Below are 22,902 nucleotides of genomic sequence, written 5' to 3' on the forward strand. Positions count from 1 at the left end.
AACGTTGGATGAGGCTTGCTTCCTGATCCCCACACAGCAGGCTCCCTGAAGCCGCAGGGACTGATGCAGATGTTAAAGTCCCCTCAGAAAACTGAGTTAACAAAGTGTGCCCCACGGATCCTTCCTCTATCTGATGCCACGCAGTCTATTTTTCTGATTTCCTTGGGACAAATGTGATGGCACGCCTACGGAGTGACGGGAATTTCAGCAGGCACATTTCCTGGCCCTGGTGCAGTTACAAGTGGCCACGTGACCCCTCCCGAGAGTCAGAGGCACGTGGAAGGAACACGGGCGAACTCTGGATTGTGCCTGAAAGTCCAGGCTGAAGTGCGGGGGGCACCGGAGCAGCCACCGGGGACCGTGACGGGACGGAGCAGCGGGAAGCGGGCCCCTAGTGACAGAAGAGCTGCCCGCAGCCCGGCCTACCCGCGCAGACCTTACGAGGACAAACGTGGACACGGTCGTCGTGGCGAAGCCTCCGGTCCCAGTTGCCCGGCCTATGTCCTCACTAATACACGTGGTAAGGATTCTGACACGTCTGTCATCTTCTCCTGACACTGTTACCACAAGGAACGGGCAGACTGAACTTGACCTTCCCTCCGTGACGCGGAGACGCTCCAGTCCCTTTAGGTTCAGGTCTGAGGAGCTCCTCTCAGCTCGTGGCCTTCCGGGTCAAGGATGTGGCCCTGTAAGTGCTAGCTTTTTCTACTGGAGACCAGCCAGGCGGTTGTGTTTTCGTTGGTGGAGCAAGACAGTACGGACAAGCTTTGGATTTCTGCAGTTCGGAGGCCTCCCCAGATGCAGAATAACTTCTGGAATGCTCACTGATGAACGCCATCCCCTCCGCACCACATGGGGCTCTACCCCCCGACTAGAAACCAGAGCTAAAGCGCAAAGGCCCGGAGCGAGGTGGCTCAGAGGGCCGAGCCGCACAAGTGTCCACGGTGAGTGAGTGGCCTCAGAGGCTGTCCTCGGACGAGCCTCGCAGAGGGGTATGGATGGGCCGGGGGAAGATGAACAGGGGGGGACCCGGACCCGAGGGCCCTGCGGAGGAGAACCCAAGGAGTGAGGGTGAGAGAGGCCGCGGGCCTCAACGAACCACATCTGGTGTCACCAGTCCGCTCTCCTCGTGTGGGTGGGCGAGGAGCCCCTCCCCCCACCATGAGCCCACATAGCCACCCACACCCCCTGCACAGGACGGCGTGCTCTGCGAGTGAGGGCAGGGGCAGGGACTCTCCCAGACGCTTCATTTTTACTTTTTATTTAGCAGCACATACTGAGAACAACGAATCATTCCACTTAGGCTTAGGTTTTGAGGAATCATAATGAAGAGAAGACAGGAAACACTAGTCACGGTTTAAGGTCTCGAGAAAGGACAGAACCGCACAACAGTGAGGGATCGGAAAGGGTGGCCCCCCGATTAATATCCTGAGTGCGCACGAGCCTGAGTCAGGAAGCAGAGATGGGACAGAAAGCACCCAGACCTCTGTTCAGCCCAACTGGATGCCAACCAGAACCTCCCGCAGAACGTGTGCTTTCAGATCTTGGCTATTTTCCAGAGCCCCTCACGCTGACCACCTCTGAGAACTCAGCTGTCATCCAGTCTGTTACTGACAAGAGGGAAAGGAGAGAGATGGGCTTTGCTCTCCTCAGCGATCAGAAGAGAGCACGGGGCGGGGGCAGAGGGCGGGACTCCTCCGGCAGTGCTCCGGGGAAGACGGGCCGTCTCACTTCTCCAGCTGAGACACCTCATACAGGTACGCAGCCAGCATCTTGGTTCCTTCTATGTAGTTAAGCCTAACGGAGAAGGACAAGCCATCGTGTCGGCTGGTGTCCAGAGGTCCAGACGTGCACACGGCATTTTCTGGGACGCCCACCGTCCTGCCCTGGTTTTTAGTTCCGCTGGCCTCTAGAACCTGGTTCTCGAGTGCAGGGTCCAGTCCAACCGCTCCTCTAGGGACCAGTCCTGGCCCGGCCTCACAGAGTATAGGGGGCCTCACCCAGGACTTGATAAGAAAAGCCTTACTTTGATCACAGCCCCTCCTTTTGTGTGTTGGATAAGAGGCTTCCAACTTGTGCCCTGACACCCAGGTCTCTGGCCCCTCCTTCTGCCCTCCGAGCAGGGTCTCGCCTCTGTTTTCGCCCCTGGCTAGCCCACGCCCGTTACCCCGAAATGCCCACGGGTCATCCCTGCCTGGAGCGCTCCTCACTGCCGCTAACCCAGAGACCACCTTCCATCCCTGTTGGTTAAAAGAGCCCCGGCACGTCTGCATAAGCCAGGACCACGTAAAAGGGGCTCAGGAGCACGGAGCACAGCCGGCAACGACACTGGGATTTTCCACACAGGAAAAGGGCGGAGGTTCTTTAGGAGCCAGAGATGAGGTCCTGAGATCGACACACACCACTGGCTGAGCCTCCCGGGGAAGACCCACCACCTCCAGGAGCACCCCCCGCCCCCGCCTCTCCCCCGAAGTGTTCGCTCCCCTGCAGGCGGGGGGCCGTAGCAACCGCCCCCTCCCGCTCTGCTACAGGACAGGAGGAGGCGGGGAGCGAGGAGGCAGCCAAGAGGACACGAACCCAGGTTCAGGACGAGGACCCAGAGCCTCACCTGTTGAGTTTCTCGTTCTGGGAGTGGGCGCCATCATCGGCTGAGCCCACAGGCAGCAGCATAACATTCTTCCCTGTGGCTTCCTGAAAGGTCAAAGTCACAGGAATACTGCCACCTTCCCTGGTCAAGTCCGGCTCGACACCAAACACTGGGGGAGAACAGAAGGAGAGATGGTGAGGCAGGGCGCCCGCCGCAGATGCAGGGTCCGGACCTTGTGTGCGGCCTGCAGCCGGCAGCCCGGCTCTCAAGGTCGGCTGGTGGCAGGGCCCCGCCCACACACAGCCTCCCCTCGGGGCCCTTGCTGGCGTCCCCAGAGAGAAGTCTGACCTGTTTTCAGGGCTCTTCTCCCAGCCATGTAATGAGGGTGATTGAAGTCCGACACCCAGGGTTTCCCACCGTGGCCCATGTACACCTTGAACTTGTTGGGGCTGTGCAGTTCAGCAAATTTCTTCGTCAGGTAGCTCGTAACCTGAACCGCAAATGAGAGACACAATGTATTATTAGCCTGGCGTCTGATCCGGTGCTAGAGATTTACTCTACAGTGGTCTACAGTGAGTCTACGATGGGCCGATGACAAGCCTACGGAGGTCCACAGCTAGTCTACATAAGCCTAGCACACGTCTACAGTGCTAGAGCCTGCAGACTCTACTAGTCTACAAAGAGCCTCCGTGGGTCTCATTTTCTGCTGCTAAATGCTGAGCATAACTGCGATAACAAAAAATGGATTTTATCAAGAAACAAAACCCAGCCATTTGAAGGTAAAAGGTAAGCTTTAATTTCAAGCAATTCACCCTTTACATAGATGTTCCCACATGATAACACTTCACTCAAGGCTTTACGAAGTCTCTTGGTTTGCTTTATGATAATAATCACATCTAGACCAAAAGTGGAGACCGCGGAACACCCGATGGCAATCTCAGTCCTCAGTTACCTGCAGGAAATCTTCCTGGATGAGGTGGGGCCACTACTCCCCAAATCTGCCCCCCTCTGGGATTCTCCCCTTCCAGAATCTTGCCCTTCTGCTCCTCACCACAGCCCAGACACAGCTCCTGCGGATCCCTCACCCAACATACTCAGCCCAGTCAGCATCGGATCTGAAGCCTTAGGATGAGGTCAGAGGTCAGGTTTTAGCATGCCTCAGCAGTGACAAAGCTCACACATGAGGCTTTTTATATGGCCTTTAATCTTTCATCAGTTTCTGAACTGCTTATTCAGTAATTACAGAGTTGGCAAGAGTCAAGAAGCAGGAAGTGTGGGTCTGGAGTTTGTATCTTTAGCTGCTCAGCGCCCTACTGGGAATCTTCACCCCCGGAGTCTCCACGGAGGTAGAAGCCCCCCTCCCGGCGTCCCAGCTCCCTCACATGCCTGCTCGCTCACAACTTCAGGAGTCATGTTCGGCACGAGCCTGATGGAGAACTTGCCCACCACTTTCCTAGGGATCACAGTCTTGGCCCCCGACCCAGAAAAGGCGCCTTCAATCCCGTGGAGGGAGAGGGACGGGTACCGCCATCTGTGCATCAGGATGTCTTTCTGCAAAAACAGCAAAGTGGGGCAGGTGACAGCACTGCCTACTTACGAAGGAAACGCCAATGTCATCTGGAAGTCGCCCGTAGTCACCGGCCAGCCTGGGGTGGGCACAATCACAGGCGGGAGGTACAGACCCTAGAGGGCTGACGGATAAGCCCGCCCCAGTGCACTCTGGTACCCGCTGTGACACAGCACAAGGGGACTGTGCCACTCTGAACGGCCTCGAGGGTGGCATCTCCATGCCTCCTCGTGGCTCTGTGCTGCCGCAGACTAGAAGAGCCACGGGGTTCCCGCCAGCCCCGCAGAATTCAGGGGTAAGCCGTAGTCCCACAGACATCAGAAGCATCAGGAACCGGGAGGAAGAGGGCAGCACGACACAGGCCATCTGTGAGCCCCGAGGCCCTGGGCCCACAGGGCACAGAATGCAGCCATGGTTCCTACTGGAGAGCAAAGCCAGGACCGTCCACTGTCTCCTGGGCCCAGTGACCACAGACAAACATTGTCCCTCTGCCAAGGGGACTGGCACAAAGCAGCCCCCATCTCCCAAACGTATGACGGGTACCACAGACACGCAGCCACCTGAACAAGCACCTGGCAGAGAGGAACCTGACAGGGTCCCCGGGGCTCCTCAGTGACAGCCACCTAATGCGTGGACTTCCTGTCTGTGACCAGGTGATACCTGGCCCTAAGGCAGACCGCTTCCGTAAACACAGACCCTAACCGGAAGGCGGCAGGAGGAAACAGAAATCTGCTCAGAGCCCCACTTTTCCAGGCTCGCCCCCCCCCCCTCCCCGCCCAGACTAATGTCCCCTGGCCTCAGGACCCAACCGCCAGCTGCCCCGCCTCCGCTCCGACCCACTGACTCTGGGGTGCCTGTGCCCAAGGTGCCTCTGCGCCCCTCCCGTCCCCACGACACCAGCTGCAGGCTCCCCCCTGCAGCAGCACGACTGGTCTCCCCACCCCACGGCCCCAGCTCCAAACCCGTAGAGCCTCTGCCACGGTCTGCCCTCAAGTGAGGTCTGATCAGCCCGTACTCTGCCCAAAACCACCGCGTCCGTCATCTTCCTGGAGAGCACGTGAGCTCCTCAGCGCATCACAGGCCTGCTCGCCCGGCCTTCTCCGTCCTCCTCTGGCCAGCCCTCCCCCCAGACAGCTTGCCTCGCCCGTCGGGCCTCACCCCTCCCAGGCGCACCGCGCTGCAGACCTCGGAGTGGCCTCCACACCCTTTCACGCTCCCTCGCCCATCTGTCTCCTGGAGAGGTGAAACTCACGGGCTGAGCCTGGCCACACTCCTCGTGCAACCCGGGGTCTTCTGCTGCAGTCCAACTCACGTTGGCTAAAGCAGATGTACCCCGACTAAGAAGAAGAAACACGGTAACACGGTTTTCTCCTAAGAGTTAAGTGACCATTCTGTGCAAACGGTTTCCACCGTGGCACCCGGCTATCAGGTATGCCTTGGGTCATCCCTGGGCCCAGAGGTAAAAATTATCCAACAAATGCAAATAAGGCAAAAGCCCTGCCACTATGTGTTCTCCGTGCACATTCTCTAGCTCCTAAGTCGTCAAAAGCCATCGTGTGACTTTTTTAAAAACCTCCTAATTCCAAGCCCGAAAATGTGCCACTTTCCAGCATCTGCACCAACCGAGGGCTCCAGGACACAAGGACCTGTCCAGGTCTTTGCCAGCACCTCGGGCTCCTTCCCACCGGGGTCCCCTGGGCAGGGCATGTCGGGAGGCCTTGCGGACGGATGGGCTGAGGCGGCGGGGGGTGGGGGGCAGCACCTTGCACCCGTGCAGCAGAGTCTCTGCCCCCACGTCCCTGGTGTACTCGTCCAGGTCAAAGTCGATCTTGTCGTAGAGTGCCAGCTCCTCCTCGGTCACGGGGGCCACCGCCTCACTGATGCCTGGGATGAGGATCTTTCCCTTCTTGTCCATCAGAGAGCCTGGAAGGGCACACAGAGGAGGAGCGCTCGGCAGGCAGGCCGGCAGCTCCCACAGGGCGGTGCTCGCCGCGGGAGCCTGTCCGCCCAGCCACGGGCCGAGGAGGACCGTCTTCCGGGCACGTGTGAGGGAGCGCTCAAGCACCTTCTAGGCACGTGTGATCATCGATAGTTTAAATAGCTCAACAACGCAGTGAGGTGAGCGGCATCACCTTCCCATTTTAACGCAAGGACACCGAGACGCCGAAGGGCAGGTGACGCGTCCACAGTCACAGACCAGGATACACACGGAGCAGACTGCCTCCAGCAGGCTCCCTGTAAAAGCCACTACGCTAGCCAACAGTTCTTTTTTAATACATGTTCCACAAGAAACTAGCTGCTCCCAAGCTAAGGAGGAAGACAAGCAGGGGCGCCCGGGTGGCTCAGGCGGGTGAACGTCCGACTCTGGGCTTCAGCTCAGGTCTGATCTCATGGTTTGTGAGGTCGAGCCCCACGTTAGGCTCTGCGCTGACAGCTCAGAACCTGTTTAGGATTCTCCCTCTCTCCCCTTCTCCCTCCACCCCTCCCCTGCTCGCGCTCTGTCTCTCCCTCTCAAAATAAATTTAAAAACTTAAAAAAAAAATTATATAAAAAAGGAGGAGGAAGACAAGTAGAACGGCGTAGACTCCAGTCCCAGGAAGGAGAGGCTGACAGGGAAGGAGACAGAACTTAACCGAATCATGGGTGAGGCAAAGCCACATCCAGCCTCAAACTGGCAGGACACCAGGACTGGGCTGGGCCCCGCTCCCACAGAGCTGAGCGCACAGGAGCCCTCGCTGGGCCGCTAAGATATAAAACACGCTGAGGGGGTGCCCTCCGAGGGGCGGGAAACACAGCCGTGTCCAGCGGAAGGATGGTCAAGTGATCCTAAGGGACGGCTCCCACAGGGCCTGGCGAAGCCAGGGTCTGCCCCAGTCGGGTCTCAGGCGCCAGGCAGGCAACACCCGAGGGGGTCAAGGGAGACAGGGGCAGAAATGAAGCGTGTCCATCTTTTAAAGGAACAGGGAGCAGCGGGAGGGAGCAAGAGGGAAAGAGAGGAAAGTGGACCATTAAGGGTGGTGACAAGCACCAAATGCTGGGGACAGCCTGGAAACAAGGCCCCTCCAACTTCTCTCCCACGTCAGCAGGGAGTGGCGGGAAGCGTGCTCACCCATCAGCAAGATGAGATCTGTCATGGCCTCGTGCACCGAGCCTCCGTACACGCCAGAATGCAGGTCTCTGTCGCTGCACTCCACCTGCACGGACACAAGAGACCCCTCCACTTGCGGCTTGGTGGGAGCTCATCCTCAGCACGCGACAGTCACGAGACCCGACGGTTTTCAAGCCCGCGATCTGCTCCCTCCAGGAGCAAAGCAAGGCATTTCCCAAATGACAACACTCCGGCAGCGGGACAAGACGGCGCTCCGGGCCACGTTGGCCGCGGGTGGGGGGGGCGCCGCCGGCCAGCTCCCTGAGCACCCAGAGCCCTCTCCCGAGGCTTCGCAGGGACCCCGCGCCTTTCTGCTGACAGGGAACACCGACACGAACAGCAGCGCCCAGACCCCGCCCGCCGCACCCCCACCCCCCCCACCCCCCCCCCCCACTAACGTGCGGGCAGGGGCAGGTTTCAGGCCTCGCCAGGCCCGCGCCTCCACACCTGTAAAGCGGTGAGGTGGGAGCATCTGGCTGTCGGCCAGGGGGTTCTTGCTCCGGCCACCCGTGAAGCAGTCTGGGGAGACCAAGCGCTCAGGGCAGCAGTGACGGCCGCTCTGGCATCTTCGGCCCACAAAACACTCCCTCACGGAACCAGTTCACCCCGCGTGCCAGGCACCTCATCCGCGGATGGGACCCGGGCTCAGCTGCCCGCCCCGCCCCTGCGCCCGGCGGCTTCGGCGGCTTCGGTGTCTAGTGAAACGACCCAGTTCCCTCAAGACCTCCGTTCCAGGCAGGGCCTGAGGGGACATCTCGACTTTTCAAAGTCTTTGTAAAATGCTTTGCACGAGCCAATCTTCCTAAACGAGCTACCAGTTATCTTTCCTCGACTGCTCCGAGGCGATCCTGCAAACACCCCCTGGCTGCAAGTTGGGTGAAACTGACTTCTGAGTGCCGTCCGCGCCCGGAGAAGCGCCAAGTCGCGTCACGTTAACAACTAGACGCCGAGAAGGCTCTGTGCTCCTCCGTCGCGCGCATGGCTCCCTTCCTGGGACCCTCGCACCGGGGGCTACGCAAGGGCAAGGGGGCCTACGGCTTGGGAAGAAACACCACAAACACGTAGAGCGCTACACGATACCTCAATGAAAAAGTAGCAAATGCCCCTGAGACCGTATGTGATGCACGGCTTCTTCTTTCCCAGCCAGTAGTTGTCAGAAATGCACACGTAGTCCACGTCTTTAAAGAATGTGTCCTTCCGCGAAAATATCAGCTCATCCAGGCCTTCCGAGCCCGACTCCTCCATGCCCTCTAGACAGAATCGGACGTTAACCGGGATCTCCTGTGGACGGGAAAACGAGCACTGGGAGGCATTCAGCTCTCAGGCGCTGTTTCTTGTTAGGCACAAAAGGCCGAAGTCACCGAACGCTTTGCAATCACAAATCTCAAATACTCAACTTCCCCCAGACCCACCACTCGCGCAGGCTGTGTGTGCCCTGCAGCCACCCTCCGCCCTCAGGTGCCCGGCTGTCAGGGGACAAGCACGGACCCAGCCACCCCCACACGGAGGACTCCTTCCGAGGCTGCCACAGTGCGACCACACTTCCTATTCCCGGGGACGTCTGCGCTCACCCAGCGTGAGTCAGGCGTCTCCGGGGAAGCCTGAGCTGCTCTCTCTACAACACAGGCCGTGACACAGAGTGTCTGACCAGTCACCAGTCACCACCCACGCACTGTTCCCATTCACAGGTGCTCTGCACTAGGACCCCCACTCTCCACACGCTGACAGGCCCTTTCCCCGAAGAGCAGACGGTAACCGTAAGACGTTGCCTCCCTGACGCCTGCTCTACAGTTTTCCAGGTCTCCCCAGCGCTGTGCAGTGAGGAAGGCGGCCCTTCCACAGATGGGAAAACGAAGCGGCCTCCAAGCAACGCGAGCCGCCAAAGGTCACACAGGCTACAAAACAGCAGAGCCCCAAGTGGATGCAAATCCGTGGAGTCCTGGTTCCGAACTGCCCCCAAACAGCACTCTGCACCAGCTACCTCGCTTCCCCTGCTTCTGTCTCTCAAATGAAATCTTTCCTGGGACGTTGGCAGGTGGAACGACTGTTAAGTGGCGCTGCTCCGGCGGCCGCACACGGCCACGCTCCCCGCGGTCACCCCCAGATCCCGAAGGACCCCGGAGGAAGGAGAGCCTTTCCAGTCCCTGAGCCCAGCCAGTCAGAGGCTCTGGGCCTCAGCTCCCTCCTGTGCAAAATGACACCTTGGACCAGGGAGTCCCAGACCCTTCCCAGGTGTACCATTCTACCCTCTGACAAAAATGCTTGTCTCATTGTTCTCGTTTTATCATGACACGGGATAAACCAAGCCACAAAAATGCTCTATACACACTGATCGAGATTAGGTTAAAAACAGTTGAAAAGATCAAAAAGTAACAAAAAAAACTTTGGACAGCTCAGATTCTAGGAACTTTTTCCTCTCTACTTTTCTAAACTTTACACAAGGAGAAGGTATTTCACAGTTAAGAAAATATATTTCAAAAGCTAAAAATTTCTCAGGAAGATAAAAACGACCCTGAGAGAGACAGGGGTTGCCCACGACCACGCAGCCCAAGTCACGGCCCGTCGGTGAGACCTCTCAGAGATGGAACCTACAGCTGAAAACTCAAAGTTCAGGTGCTGGCTGGATTCCTGCCGAGTCATCAGGAGTATGACCTCTGAACAACTGTAAAACCATTAACAATTCCTAAAGCTGGAAAACAACCTATAATCTTAAATCTGATCCAACTGCTGATGCGGTCTTGGGGAACCTTGCTTTCTCCGATCCCGGTGACCTTCGATCTTCACAGGCGGTTCTAGAAACAGACAGCCCTGCTTTGTACCGCTCTGACGGAGCCAGTGAGACATGGCTCAAGTACCTGCTTCGTTTTCTGGAAGGCTTCCAGGGCATTCAGCCAGCCGGCCACCGGCCCCTTATCATCGGTTGCGCCTCTCCCATACAATTTGCCTAGAACAGCAATCAGCAAATTCAGTTACAATCACAATGAAATAGAAAAGAAAGTGCATTTCTGGAGCTCATCTGATACCATCTTCGCGCACCACACGCAGCCCCTCTTCAAACCAGGCGCCCTGTTTTCGTTCTATCAAAAGCCCCACGTCTCCACCCGAAGCCACGTGGACACCCCCACGCTCCCCTCCCCTTCTTCCGCAGACACAGCAGTTAGTGCTCACGTTCCTCCTGACCCGGGGCGTGGACTGCAGGCCCAGCCCCAGGAGGTCACTACCAGCCGGCCAGCTACTTAAAATCTACTTCCACGACCACCGGGCAGCAGTAAGGGTAGGCAAAGTGGTCATATGTAGGACCCACGGTGCACCATCATCGAGAGAGAGCTGTCTCCCTCAACCTCATTTGGTAAAGGAAGGAACGTGTTTACTCTTCACTTCTCCAGGCCATCACTTGGAAAACCAGAGGACACAGTATTGCCTCTCCTCTGTGAAATCAGTCACAGGACCCACCCCCCCCGCTGCACACTCGCTCCTGGGACCCCTTACAGAGGGAGGTGGCTGGGCTGGGCACTGCCTGCCACCACGGACACTGGGGAATCAAGCTCAGACCCTCCTCCTGCCCCTGTCACGCGGTGTGGAGCTCGGCACAGGGAGACCAGGACAGAGGAAGGACGGCAGCCCAGCGAGGGCGGGCTGAGGCTCAGCCCCTCTCTGGCCTGTTCTGTGGTGAGCAGTCAGTTCTCTGACTTCCTCATCCTCGGCTTGCTTTTAATGTTGGACACGTTCAACGTGACCACCCCGAAGCGGCGTGAGGCTTCAAGCCATCACCACCCTGGGAATTTCTTTTTATCAACTAAACCGGCTTTTCGCAACAGCCGCAGAGCCCTCCCGAAAAGCATCCTTGTTCCCGCGACAAGCACTGACTGCATCACTCCGACGAGCCAGAATGCGCTGGACAGAGGTGCACGGAGGCGCCGTGCTCCCTCCCTCCAGGCCCCGGCCCCGACGAGGCGACACAGGTCACCACCAGCTGACCACAAGGTGAGGAGCTGGTGCAGCTTCACCCACGCCCGGGACTCCGCCGAGGACACCACTCTGTGTCAGAACCGGGGACAGGCTGAGTGGGAGGCCTCACACGCCAGCGCCGATGCACAAGCAGGTGTTCCTGTGGCGCAGGTGAGGAGCCATGAGGGGGAGACGGGGGGGGGGGGGGAGGCCGAAGAGCCACGGAGTCTCCCGAGAGGTGTTGGGACAGACACATCATGCTTCGGTCATCACGTGGCAGGAAGAAGAGGGGGGCAGGACCCACAACGTCAACAAGCCACGGGAGAGCGTTCAACAGGGGAAGAGCGGTGGCCGGGGAGAAGGCCCAGCAGGCACCGGGGCGTGCCCAAGCAGGGGGGGGACTGGCCAGGTTTCCGGTGCGTGTGGTGGGGGAGACGGTGACAGAGGGAACAAGGGGGAAGGGCAGGCCGGAGAGCAAAGACACGGACTTGTGTTCCGGACAGTGGCAAGCGGAACGGCCCGCAGACGTGTGGGTCTGACGCTCGAGAGAAGCCGAACAGCAAGTCACAACTGCACCGCGATAGCGACGGCCGTGCGGAACTGGGTCTCCTCAGAGATACTGCTCTAAGTGAAAAGGTTCCTCAAGTGTGCACAGTAATGAACACGGCTGACGCTGAGCCAGGGAAAGGTCTGAACAGAAACTAAACGCATCCAGTGAGAAGGGCTCTGATGAAAGACGGTCTGGACTTTGCCCCAGGGGGCCGGGTACAAATGAAGGGGCTTTTTCCTCTGGCCAGAGATGGCCAAGTATGGAGACAGGGAAGCTCAGGAATGAGTGCACGAAGAACCTTTATACCGGACAGGGACAGGAAGAAAGAGGCCGGCCTGAGGTGGGTCCTCGGTAAAAACGGTCAAGTGCCTGTGGGCACGTGGCCGGGGCGGCACCCACTGACTGAGTGACTGTTATGTCCCTTGCCACGGGAGGCAGGGCTTGGGCAAAGACCAGTGCTTCCCTACTGTCCCAGCGCACAGCTGCTGAAACACACCCGGGAAGCAGCCGCATGCCGGGTTAGGTATCGGACTGCAGGTTTTTGAGGGCTGCAAGCCTGAATTCAGAACACGTTTTCTGAGAAAATATCAGCAAAGGAAGAAGCCCGACAGACCCCAGGCTACAAATACTCCTCTCCACGAGGACAGGTAAGCTTTCTGATGTTTCAATGACTGGTGCACATGTGTGAAACTTCCGGAACCCAATTGCTAGGTGATGTGAACACGACTTGCTCTGGAAAGAAAACAAGTTATCTTTCTGAGGCAAGAGAGTAGAGAGGCTTCTCCAGATGCTTCCCCTGCTAGAGGAAAGTGTCCCTCACCGTCGCGTTCCACCAGGGTGAAGGGTTCGCTATCCCAGCCGTCCTCGAGGGCTGCCGGCTGCACGTCCAGATGTCCGTAAATACACACGGTTTTCTTCCGGGGGTCGGAGCCCAGCTTGCCGAGTAAAATGGGAGGAAGTGGTATCTCGGACCCATCAGGGAGCTAAGAGACGAGAAGGAAGCAACAGAGGACAGCCATTGTTTCAAAAATTTGGTGCTTATGGGAGATACCATTAAAGTACCTTGAGAATTTTTATCTGTTCTTATCAACCTTCATTATAGAGTTTAAGAACACATTGTTCAATTGCATCAGTTAACAACAAATTACTTTCCCATAATCCACAGCACTTAGGCCACATAATGTTTACCAACCGCAGGGAGTTTGGTGAATTTTTCAAAGCTGACTTTTTTAAACGTCTATATTGACAAAACATATTATGAAGGCCATGCTTGGGATACAACTTTGCTCATTATTTTCCAAAATAATGGATGAAAACTACTACCATCTTCAAGCAGGAGACAGGTTTGAAATTCCACACGTGGGTCACAGTTATGCACAGGAAAGGATGTAGACCAGGACAGAAGGGAACGGAATTCACAGCAAGTCATATTAACGCGGGCAGTGGGAGCTGGAGCCCCCTCTCGGCTCCCTCCCAAGCCTAATCGGTGTCCCACAGCCTCGCAAGAACGGGGGACAGGGTATCAGTCACGGCACTAAGTGGACACGTCCCTTGGGGACCATGCCAGGCTGCTGGAATTCTTGTACGATTTGTCTTTTTGTCTTTCAAGTGCACTCCGCTCATAAATACTCAACTCTCAACTCGTAACTCTTGGCGACCCTGCAGTACCCATGCGCAGCCTGAGAACCAAGGTCACTTACCCACATGAACCGCCCCCAGGGCAGGGCTCACGCACCAGTAAGGAAGGACAGCCGCAGCCATGAGAGGCAAAGAATCGTTCCTCAGACTCACCACCCTGGTCACATGTGACGTGTGACACTAGTTGCATCCGGCCCTCAGCTGGCCTCAGAAAAATAATGACTTTCAAATGACAAATTTTCTCTAAATAAATTTCTGCTCAGTATAGCTGAAATGCTCAATAGTTTACCATTCTCAAGGATGCCATTTGGGCCCATAGATAAATTTATACCGAAATTCATGTTGCAAGTTGCAAACTCTGTCGGGATGTCCCTAACTTCCCAGAACGTGAAAGAATAAAGTCTGGCTGGGAAACACAGTGCAGGGTTTACGGGGATACCATGTTATCCTCTACCAGAGAGCCTGCCCGGGCAGAAGCCTCCGACAAGGACCGCACGTGTCTCCCCACTCCTGCCCCAGCCCCACAGCCACCACGTGGGTCCGGCTCCCAGCCCTCAGGCTCACCACACCGGCACCCAGCGGGCCGCATTCCGTCCCGTGCACTTTGTTCACTTCTTCCCTCACGCCACTTCTTGCTCAGGGACCACGACTGTTCCATTTCCTGAGCACTTCTGTCTGGAGGTCAGGCCCTCGGTGACCAGGTCCCCCACAGCTACCGGCCAGGCACCCTTCCCATCCTACCGCCCAGGCAGCAGATGGGCCCGACATGACGTGGCCTGAGCCAGCCTCAGCAGTGAGCCCCACGCCAAAGAGCCCCACGTCGGCCCTTCCCGCCGTCCGTGCCTGCCCTCAAGCCTCACCCGCCAGGGACCCGTGCTCTGAGGTCTGGCACTAGGACCCGGGCTCCCTCCAAACGTCACCTCTCCCCCAGAAGCCTGGGGACACTCCAGCTTCTGCACGTACGCAAGACATCCAACTCCAACTTCAGACCTGCCCCAAGCCTCCTGGCTTCCTAAGAAACGGAACGCTGCTGCTCGGTGGACTCGTGGGGAGAGAAGCCCCCAGAATCTATGGAGAACTTTTCTAACAGTGGTGCAATCTGTCAGTTCCTTGATAAAAACAGGTCTTATGTAATTCAAGAGCGTAGCAGTCATTTGTGTTTTGTGGACACCCTTTCTTTAGGAATGCGCTGTAACACCAACATTAAATAGAATCAATCTATTGTAATGAAACAACCCTTACAAAGTATTCACCACCTAGATTTTTTTTAACATGTTGGGAAAAAAGGTAAGGGAGTGGTCAATTATGCTTCTAAAAGAAAATAACACAAAGAAACTTGATTTATCCTCTCACAAGTAGGGAAAAGTGCTGGGAAGATGCAGTGTGTCTTAAATCAACTATTACATCTGTTGTCAAAAGAAATCTCAAAGATACGATACTGGGCTGGGAATCAGGAGGCCCACGTGCAAATCTCCTTTGTCATGACCCGACTGCGGGTTCCCTGCAGAGACACAGCCCATCTGGGCCTCTGGGTTCTTCCATTTGTGAAAATACCGGACGGGGCTGAATGTCCACACAAAACCCCAAGATTATGATACCACCGGACACTTAGATCATCAAGCAAGAGAACCGAGAAAAGCCAACCCCGTCACACTGTGCAATATAAAAGAATATTACAACGGGGCATTGGTGGTTCAGTGGTAGAATTCTTGCCTGCCACGCGGGAAGCCCAGGTTCGATTCCCGGCCAATGCAGCCTTCGTCTTTGGGGCACCTGGGTGGCTCAGTTGGTTAAGCAACTGACTTCAGCTCAGGTCATGATCTCACGGTTCACGGGTTAGAGCCCCGCATCAGGCTCTGTGCTGACAGTTCGGAGCCTGGGGCCTGCTTCGGATTCTGTGTCTCCCTCTCTCTCTCTGCCCCTCCCCCACTTGTGCTCTGTCTCTCTCTCAAAAATAAATAGGGGCGCCTGGGTGGCTCAGTCGGTTAAGCGTCCGACTTCGGCTCAGGTCACGATCTCACGGTCCGTGAGTTCGAGCCCCGCGTCAGGCTCTGGGCTGATGGCTCAGAGCCTGGAGCCTGCTTCTGATTCTGTGTCTCCCTCTCTCTCTCTGCCCCTTCCCAGTTCATGCTCTGTCTCTCTCTGTCCCAAAAATAAATAAACGTTAAAAAAAATTTAAAAAAAAAATAAATAAATAAAATGTTGGGGCGCCTGGATGGCTCAGTCTGTTAGGCATCTGACTTTGGCTCGGGTCATCATCTCACGGCTGGTGAGTTTGAGCCCCACGTCGGGCTCTATGCTGACAGCTTGGAGCCTGGAGCCTGCTTCAGATTCTATGTCTCCTTCTCTCTCTGCCCCTCCCCCACTTGTGCTCTGTCTCTCTCTGTCTATTAAAAATAAATAAATGTAAAAAAAAAGCAAAAATAAATAAAATGTAAAAAAAAAAAGTAAAAAAAAAAAAAGAATATTACAAACTTATGAAATATGGCATTACCATGGGACTTGAAATCACCTGAAACTAAAAAGTGGAATAATGTTCCATGAAGTGAGACTGTCTGTTCAAGTTAGGAAGAAAACGAACCGATTTCATCTGTCAGAATCCTGACGAAAATGCAGCCGGGCCCCCAGCCCGGCACAAAGGTGTTCGTTTTCAGGAACCGAGTCATTAAAAAAGTGCCGTTTCTACCCCCTGGGATGCCAGGGGACACAGGGCGGTGAGTGGGAAGCTTAGTTACTTCTACACCTACGTGGGTAGCATGTGACTGCCTGGTTTGAATGCAGGCTGCTTTCTGCTGGGGGGGGGGTGCCCACTATCTTCTAAGAGTGGCCATTACATTAATGTATTTCTAAGTAACCTCAACAGCTCCGCCACCTGGAGAGAAAGGCCGAGTGTTACAAAAGCTTTGCCCCCATCCAACTGAGGGAATCACACAGTTTAGTACCCAAATCGGGCCTTTCCGGTTTGTTTTAATTTTTTTTTTTTCAACGTTTATTTATTTTTGGGACAGAGAGAGACAGAGCATGAACGGGGGAGGGGCAGAGAGAGAGGGAGACACAGAATCGGAAACAGGCTCCAGGCTCTGAGCCATCAGCCCAGAGCCCGACGCGGGGCTCGAACTCCCGGACCGCGAGATCGTGACCTGGCTGAAGTCGGATGCTTAACCGACTGCGCCACCCAGGCGCCCCTTTCCTGTTTGTTTTAAAGACAAGCAGATTACCTGAAGCAAGATGGCTTAAGAATGTGCTGAGTCCTACCAACCCCTCAGGCAGACCTGCTCCCCAGGGTTCTGTAACTCCCAGGTGCCGGCCCCTTACCTTCTGTTTCCCAATATCTGCCAGTTCCACAGAGCCCCCCAGCTGCTTGATGTCCGCCGCAGCGACCTCCAGCATCCGCCTGATTTCACCTCTCTTCTCGGGCCACGCAGATACACTCTGGATGGCCACCCATTCCGCGAGTTTCTGTTTGGGGATGATCAGCAAAAAGGGACTGTGAAAAGGTGCCCCTTAAGGAAGAAAGGTAGTCGTGATTTTGCCAGGTTTCGAGGACGCCAAGTTGACTTCCTACCTGTGGCCACTCCATTTAAACGTGACGGCTACATGTAAAAGAGAAGAGCTACCTCACTGTTTTTTTTGTTTAAGGTTTTTTTTTTTTTTTTAATTTTTTTTTCAACGTTTATTTATTTTTGGGACAGAGAGAGACAGAGCATGAATGGGGGAGGGGCAGAGAGAGAGGGAAACACAGAATCGGAAACAGGCTCCAGGCTCCGAGCCATCAGCCCAGAGCCCGACGCGGGGCTCGAACTCACGGACCGCGAGATCGTGACCTGGCTGAAGTCGGACGCTTAACCGACTGTGCCACCCAGGCGCCCCTGTTTAAGATTTTTAAAAACTGTATTGTTTCACGAACTACAGCTTAATAGCAGAAAAATGTCAGAATGTGTATTTTTAACCATTAAGCATGAGATGAATGTAAAATGCACAAAGTTCCCTAAGTAAGTTTATGTCCGAGTCTAACAAAATTAAAGCTGAAACATACAGAAACAACATCTTCACAGTCCAGGTCAGCTTATTATCCACGCTGACAACGGCCAAGTTCTTTAAAGTATAATTTTTAGAATGAGAACTACAGATTTCATCTGAAATGTGTCTTCCAAGAATAACTTTAAAGCACAATTCTTTAAATTCATGTCAAGAAACAGATGAACTTATAACATTACTGAATCATTTAAAACAGACTAAATGCAAAAAAAAAAAAAATTAAAGTTCTTTAGTCTGTATCTACTACAAGAATTTGCATGTAGAGATTAAACAAAAATGTCGGATGAGCTCTTCTACTTCTACGAACATATATATATAAAGACTTTCTGTCAGGGGCGCCTGGGTGGCGCAGTCGGTTAAGCGTCCGACTTCAGCCAGGTCACGATCTCGCGGTCCGGGAGTTCGAGCCCCGCGTCGGGCTCTGGGCTGATGGCTCAGAGCCTGGAGCCTGGTTTCGATTCTGTGTCTCCCTCTCTCTCTGCCCCTCCCCCATTCATGCTCTGTCTCTCTCTGTCCCAAAAATAAATAAACGTTGAAAAAAAAAATTAAAAAAAAAAAAAAAAAAAAAAGACTTTCTGTCAAACACTAAAGGGTAACTTGCATACTGTGATGAGAAGGTAGAGGAGAAGACCTCTAAATAATACATTTTAGGTTACCATTTGTGTGTGTGTGTGTGTGTGTGTGTGTGTGTGTGTCAAGAACTCTGGAATATCTCTCTCAGCAAATTTTCAGTACAGAACACAGTATTATTAACTACAGTCACCCTGCTGTACATTCAGTCCCTGGAACTACTTACCTCATAACTGAAAGCTTGATCCCTTTGACTGATATCTCCCCATTCCCCGCCCCCCCACAACTCCCAGCAACCACCATTCCACTTTGTTTCTCCACATTCTACTTTTTAAGATTCCACATATATGTGAGATCACACAGTATTTGTCTCACTCTGTCTACACAAAATTTAAAAAAAAAATGTTTTTTTAACATTTATTTTTGAGAGACAGAGCATAAGCAGGGGAGGGGCAGACAGAGAGGGAGACACAGAATCCGAAGAAGGCTCCAGGCTGGGAGCTGTCAGCCCGACACAGGGTTTGAACACACAAACTGCAAGATCATGACCTGAACTGAAGTTGGACACTTAACTGACTGAGCCCCCCAGGCACCTGTGTCTACATAATATTTTTAATACTTGATATAAATGGCATGGCTCCGGGGTGCCTGGGGGGCTCAGTCAGTTAAGCATCCGACTCTTGATTTCAGCTCAGCTCATGATCTCATGGCTCATGAGCTCGAGCCCCATATCAGGTGGGCTCTTTGCTGTCAGTGCAGAGCCTGCTTGGGATTCTCTCTCCCTCTCTCTGTCCCTCCCCCACTCATGCTTGCTCTCTCTCTCCCTCTCTCTCTCAATAAACAAACCAAAATAAATAAGTAAATAAATAAATAAAAGGCATAGCTTATATTTGCTTCTTGACAGTTTCTCTGAGCCCCACTGGATTAAACCTAATTTTAATGTTTACTGGAAGAAATATTCTCTTACCTTAATGTAGCGATCCTGATTTTCATCAACATACTTAAACAGGGTAGTGAGGGCCGACATCTTTCAACCAAATCGTGGACCTTACAGGTTCCTGGAAGGAAACACAACCTGTCCGTCCTGCCTGTAGATGGGTCTGACTGAGCAGTGGGCCAGGACGGCACTTGTCGAAGAGGCTATAAAGTTCTGCTCCACCCTCACAGCCATCATGAGGCCTCCAGGAAGTAATTACAGTGCACACACAAGCAGTGAGAGGCTCAGGGTGATCTCCCAATTCCTTTCTCAGAAGGAACATGTGCACAAAATTGTGGGCCAAAAAAGATAATTAACTGAAGGAAGGGCCTGAGTGGAAGACAATCTGATGAAAATTAAAAGTAGGCAGCTCCCGGTAACACTGATTTATCAGCACTTAAGATTTTTCTGAAGCACGCACTGAACTTCCCACTTACTACCTACCACCACAGACAATCACTCCAAAGACTGCAGCAAAAGTGTCACATCCTGTCTGTTACTGTCACAAAGCCACAACACAACAATCAAAACCCAAGGCAAAGAAAGTCCGATTTAAAAAGTTGATAATATGAGCCCAGAAATGGTCAAAGGCAACATGTGAAACCTCCACACAGGCCTGATTAAGAAACTTCCATGGAACTCAGCCCCCCTCCAGAGTGCATTTTCCAACACCCAGCTTCTCATGTGTGAGACCCAACACATCCTGCTCTGCCACGCAAACACATACAGGGGAAAGGAACTCATTTGACCAGCCGTCTAAAGATGGGAATGAGCAGGAAACAAAAGGATTCTGGTTTGGGGACTTTCAAAATCGGTTCCCTCTCCTTCCCTCAACTGACATTTCAAATTCCATCAAGTGGCAAGACTGGCCGGAAGCATCACAAGTCACACCAAATATCTCAGAAATGCAGCAGGAGTGACGAGGTCCTGTCACATCCAGGTAGTTCTAAACGCCTGTGTACTGACACACTGCAGTCGAAGAGTAGTTTTTTCTTGGTAGAGGATTCCAAAGTGATTGCTAAACACAGCAGTGACTCTATACCGTGACATGAGGCCTGGCAGCTGCTTAGCAAACAGAAAGATGCCCCAGCTGTGCTGTATGATTTCTATGATTTCACAACGGCCAGCTCCAGCTACGTAGTTCTCAGCGCATAAAATATTTACACACCTCCCAGCCACCTAAGACTGCTGCCCCTGAGGCTTTGATCTGAAACACAAGTCAGTCCACAAATGCTGGAGAGGCATTTCATGAGCATAAATAAGTCAAATTTCCATCTATCTGTCACCAATCATGTAAACTGGGAAGCTATCTAGGACCATATGCTACACTGGGTGCTTTTCATTTGGGTTCCTGGTTATGAAATACCAGAAACCCCAAGCTCACTGTGGGATCTCCTCACTAATATTCTTTGCGGTCAAAATGAACAACCACCTTCCAGCTAAGGCAGAGATATATCTGCCTAAGTCGCACTTTTACCCAAGACAGAACAGAGATCAGATTGTTCAGCTCTCCATGCCAAGTCACTAGGGCTGCCTGAAAAGCAAATGCTTCTCTGAATTCCTAATCTGGTCAAAGGAGGTCAGGCCAGGGCCATTTTCTCGCTCCCGCTCACAGTTCTAGGAGTTCCTGTCCCAAACTGCCCCTCTTCCCCATCCAGAACGGAAACCATTAAAGATGGGACCCCTTTGACATGCCCTGCGGAACCCCACTTGTGAAGGTAAAAGCGCTGTGTGGGAGTGAACAAGAGAAAATATTATGCTTTCAAAATAAATGCCAGGATCTCTAACTTTCCCGGGGAGTGCCACCACTTAAATAATGAAGCTAGTGGCAGCTGGAACCACCCGGCAACACCTACATGTGTCCCAGTCCTTGTCTCTCATGTTCTCCAGCTCGTGACACCGGGTCAGCACGAGGATGACCGTCCGGGACCCCACCCATGCCGCGGGGGGCCGCCCGAGGACAGGACCACCCCCAGTTTGCACATGGGGAAACTGAAGCCGAGAGCAAGACTGAGCCGACCGCCTCACACCCGCCTGAAAGTCTGACCCTAAGGACCGCTGACCCCGGGCCCCGGCCGGCCAGCAACATCGACCTAAAGGCTCCAGGGGAGAAAGAGAGCCTTGAGTTTTTTGGGGGCCTCGTCAGGAGGAAGTGGTTGGGCGGTCTTCTGCGCGTCTTGCCCGCCGCCCGCAGCGCGCCGGGTCCCCGCGAGGGCCTTCTTTTAACCGCGGTACCCTCTCTCCCCGTCCCTACTGGCCACGCTCACCAGGCGGTGGGCCAGGCCTCTCCAAGCCGGGGCTCCCGGCCACCACTCCCCCGGGGACCTCGGTCCCTGCTCCCACACGCCGAGGCGCGACCCATCCGCCCCCTCCGAGGACCGCCCGGCCCGGCCCGGCCCGTCCAGACCGCTTACCCCCTCAGCTGCAGCAGCGCCGGTTCCGTACCACGTGCCCAGTCACGCCCCCGGCGCGGGACCGCCTCCCACCGCCCCGCCACCCCGCCCACCAATCACCGGCCTCTTCCGGAGTGCCGGCGTCGCCCCGCCCCTCCACCGTCCCTCCCACCAACCTCCGAGCTCGTGGGGGAGCTGGCGTCGCCCCGCCCCACGCCTCTCCACCCACCAATCACCGGGCTCGTTGGAGAACAGGCTTCGCCCCGCCCCTCCCCGCCTCCCAACTTGGGAGACCTGCGGGGAATTCCTGAGCTGTGACCCTGAGGGCTGCGGCCGTGCGGCCGACTCCCTGCCTGCTCCTTGCTAGGTCCCGCTGGGCTGGGGTCGGGTGCGTGGATGGTGAGGTTCTGAGGTCCCGGGAGTGGCGTAACACCCCACGTTCAGGCTCGGGGCGGCGCGCCTGTGCCGAGTCACAAGCGGTGCCGTTTGATGCCTCCGGGCCCTGGGTCCGCAGGGCCCCAGCGGCCCTGTTTCTGGGGGAGGGGGTGTATCAGTGTTTAAATCCAGTGATCGCGGGACTGTGGACGCAGGAGGACCCACCCTTTTACTGTGCTTACCTTTGAAATACCGAGACCCTAGGTGGTGGTGATCGTCTCCGTGAGAGCGGTCCCACAAGAACTTGGCAAAGAGTCTACCCTCCCACATTTTGTCTGCTGTTTATAAAGTTTATTTATTCTGGGAGAGAGAGAGAGCAGGGCAGAGGGAGAGGGAGAGGGAGAGAGAATCCCAAGCAGAGCCCAACCCGGGTCCTCGGCCCACTAACTACTTAGATCAAGACCTCAGCAGAAAGCAAGAGTTGGCTGCTGAACCCACTGAGCCACCCAGGTGCCCTTGTTTTTAATAGCAAGTTTAGTAGTTGCAAAAGATGTAAATACTTAAAAAAAAAAATGACCTCCCCCTTAAATTTTCCATCTATATCCCCTCAGAGTGTTGTCAAATTGTAACTTCTTGTCGATTAAAGTTCGAAAAATGAGGGAAAATTAAATACTGAGAAGTCCCGATTCCACTTCCTCCCCCAATCCAGTCATACTGTACAAACAGCTTTTATCTGAAGAGGAAATTTTTTCCATGTTCGGTAGTCTATTATTTATTTTTAACTATTTCTTTTTTCTTGAATCTTTGTGTTTTTTAAAAACATTTTTAATTGAAGTACAGTCTTGACATATAACGGATTCGTTTCAGGTGCACCAGTGATTCAACAGTTATAATCATTACGAAATGCTCAGTGTGTAATTACCATCTGTCATCATACAAAGTTATTACAATATTATTGACTCAGCTCTAGGTTACATCTCTATGACTCATTTTGTTTATAGGTCTGTGCCTCTTAATCCCCTTTACCTAATTTGTGCTCCCACAACTGCTACTCTGGTGTCTATATTTATGAGTCTGTTACTCTTTTGCTGTTGTTGTTGGCTCATTTGTCC

At 54.2% G+C, this 22,902-nt stretch overlaps 1 protein-coding gene and 1 non-coding gene across 4 annotated transcripts; one reads left to right on the top strand and one right to left on the bottom strand.

The window, feature by feature from the left end:
* Positions 1-1,240: 1,240 nt before the first annotated feature.
* CNDP2 (carnosine dipeptidase 2) lies at positions 1,241-21,485 on the bottom strand. 3 transcript variants are annotated; one of them, XM_047086246.1, is made up of 12 exons: positions 21,437-21,485; positions 19,014-19,104; positions 16,754-16,897; positions 12,621-12,783; positions 10,158-10,246; positions 8,383-8,583; positions 7,264-7,348; positions 5,917-6,077; positions 3,974-4,138; positions 2,936-3,077; positions 2,609-2,756; positions 1,241-1,797 (listed from the first exon to the last, which is right to left on the bottom strand). In XM_047086246.1, the coding sequence occupies exons 2-12, from the start codon at positions 19,071-19,073 to the stop codon at positions 1,728-1,730; spliced, it is 1,428 nt and encodes a 475-aa protein (XP_046942202.1). In that variant the 5' UTR covers positions 19,074-19,104; positions 21,437-21,485; the 3' UTR covers positions 1,241-1,727. The 3 variants fall into 3 exon arrangements, with proteins under 3 accessions (XP_046942202.1, XP_046942203.1, XP_046942201.1); XM_047086247.1 differs by lacking the exon at positions 21,437-21,485 and adding an exon at positions 21,290-21,307; XM_047086245.1 differs by lacking the exon at positions 21,437-21,485 and having other exon boundaries at positions 19,014-20,842.
* On the top strand, positions 15,122-15,192 carry TRNAG-GCC (transfer RNA glycine (anticodon GCC)). The gene has a single exon. It is a non-coding gene; the product is annotated as a tRNA-Gly (tRNA).
* Positions 21,486-22,902: the final 1,417 nt, after the last annotated feature.

The sequence above is a fragment of the Lynx rufus genome, unplaced genomic scaffold, assembly GCF_022079265.1.
Source record: "Lynx rufus isolate CCGP_SWC_20201006 ecotype Redwood Valley unplaced genomic scaffold, mLynRuf1.p SCAF_20, whole genome shotgun sequence".
Lineage (NCBI taxonomy): Eukaryota > Metazoa > Chordata > Mammalia > Carnivora > Felidae > Lynx > Lynx rufus.

Bases quoted from the DNA above. Each gene is read 5' to 3' on its own strand.
- CNDP2 (XM_047086246.1), bottom strand. From the start codon at position 19,073: ATGTCGGCCCTCACTACCCTGTTTAAGTATGTTGATGAAAATCAGGAT. The intron at 8,584-10,157 runs GTACTTGAGCCA...TCCCGTCCACAG, and splicing joins CCTTCCAGAAAACGAAGCAG to GAGATCCCGGTTAACGTCCG. The intron at 7,349-8,382 runs GTATCGTGTAGC...GTGTCCGTGCAG, and splicing joins TTTGCTACTTTTTCATTGAG to GTGGAGTGCAGCGACAGAGA.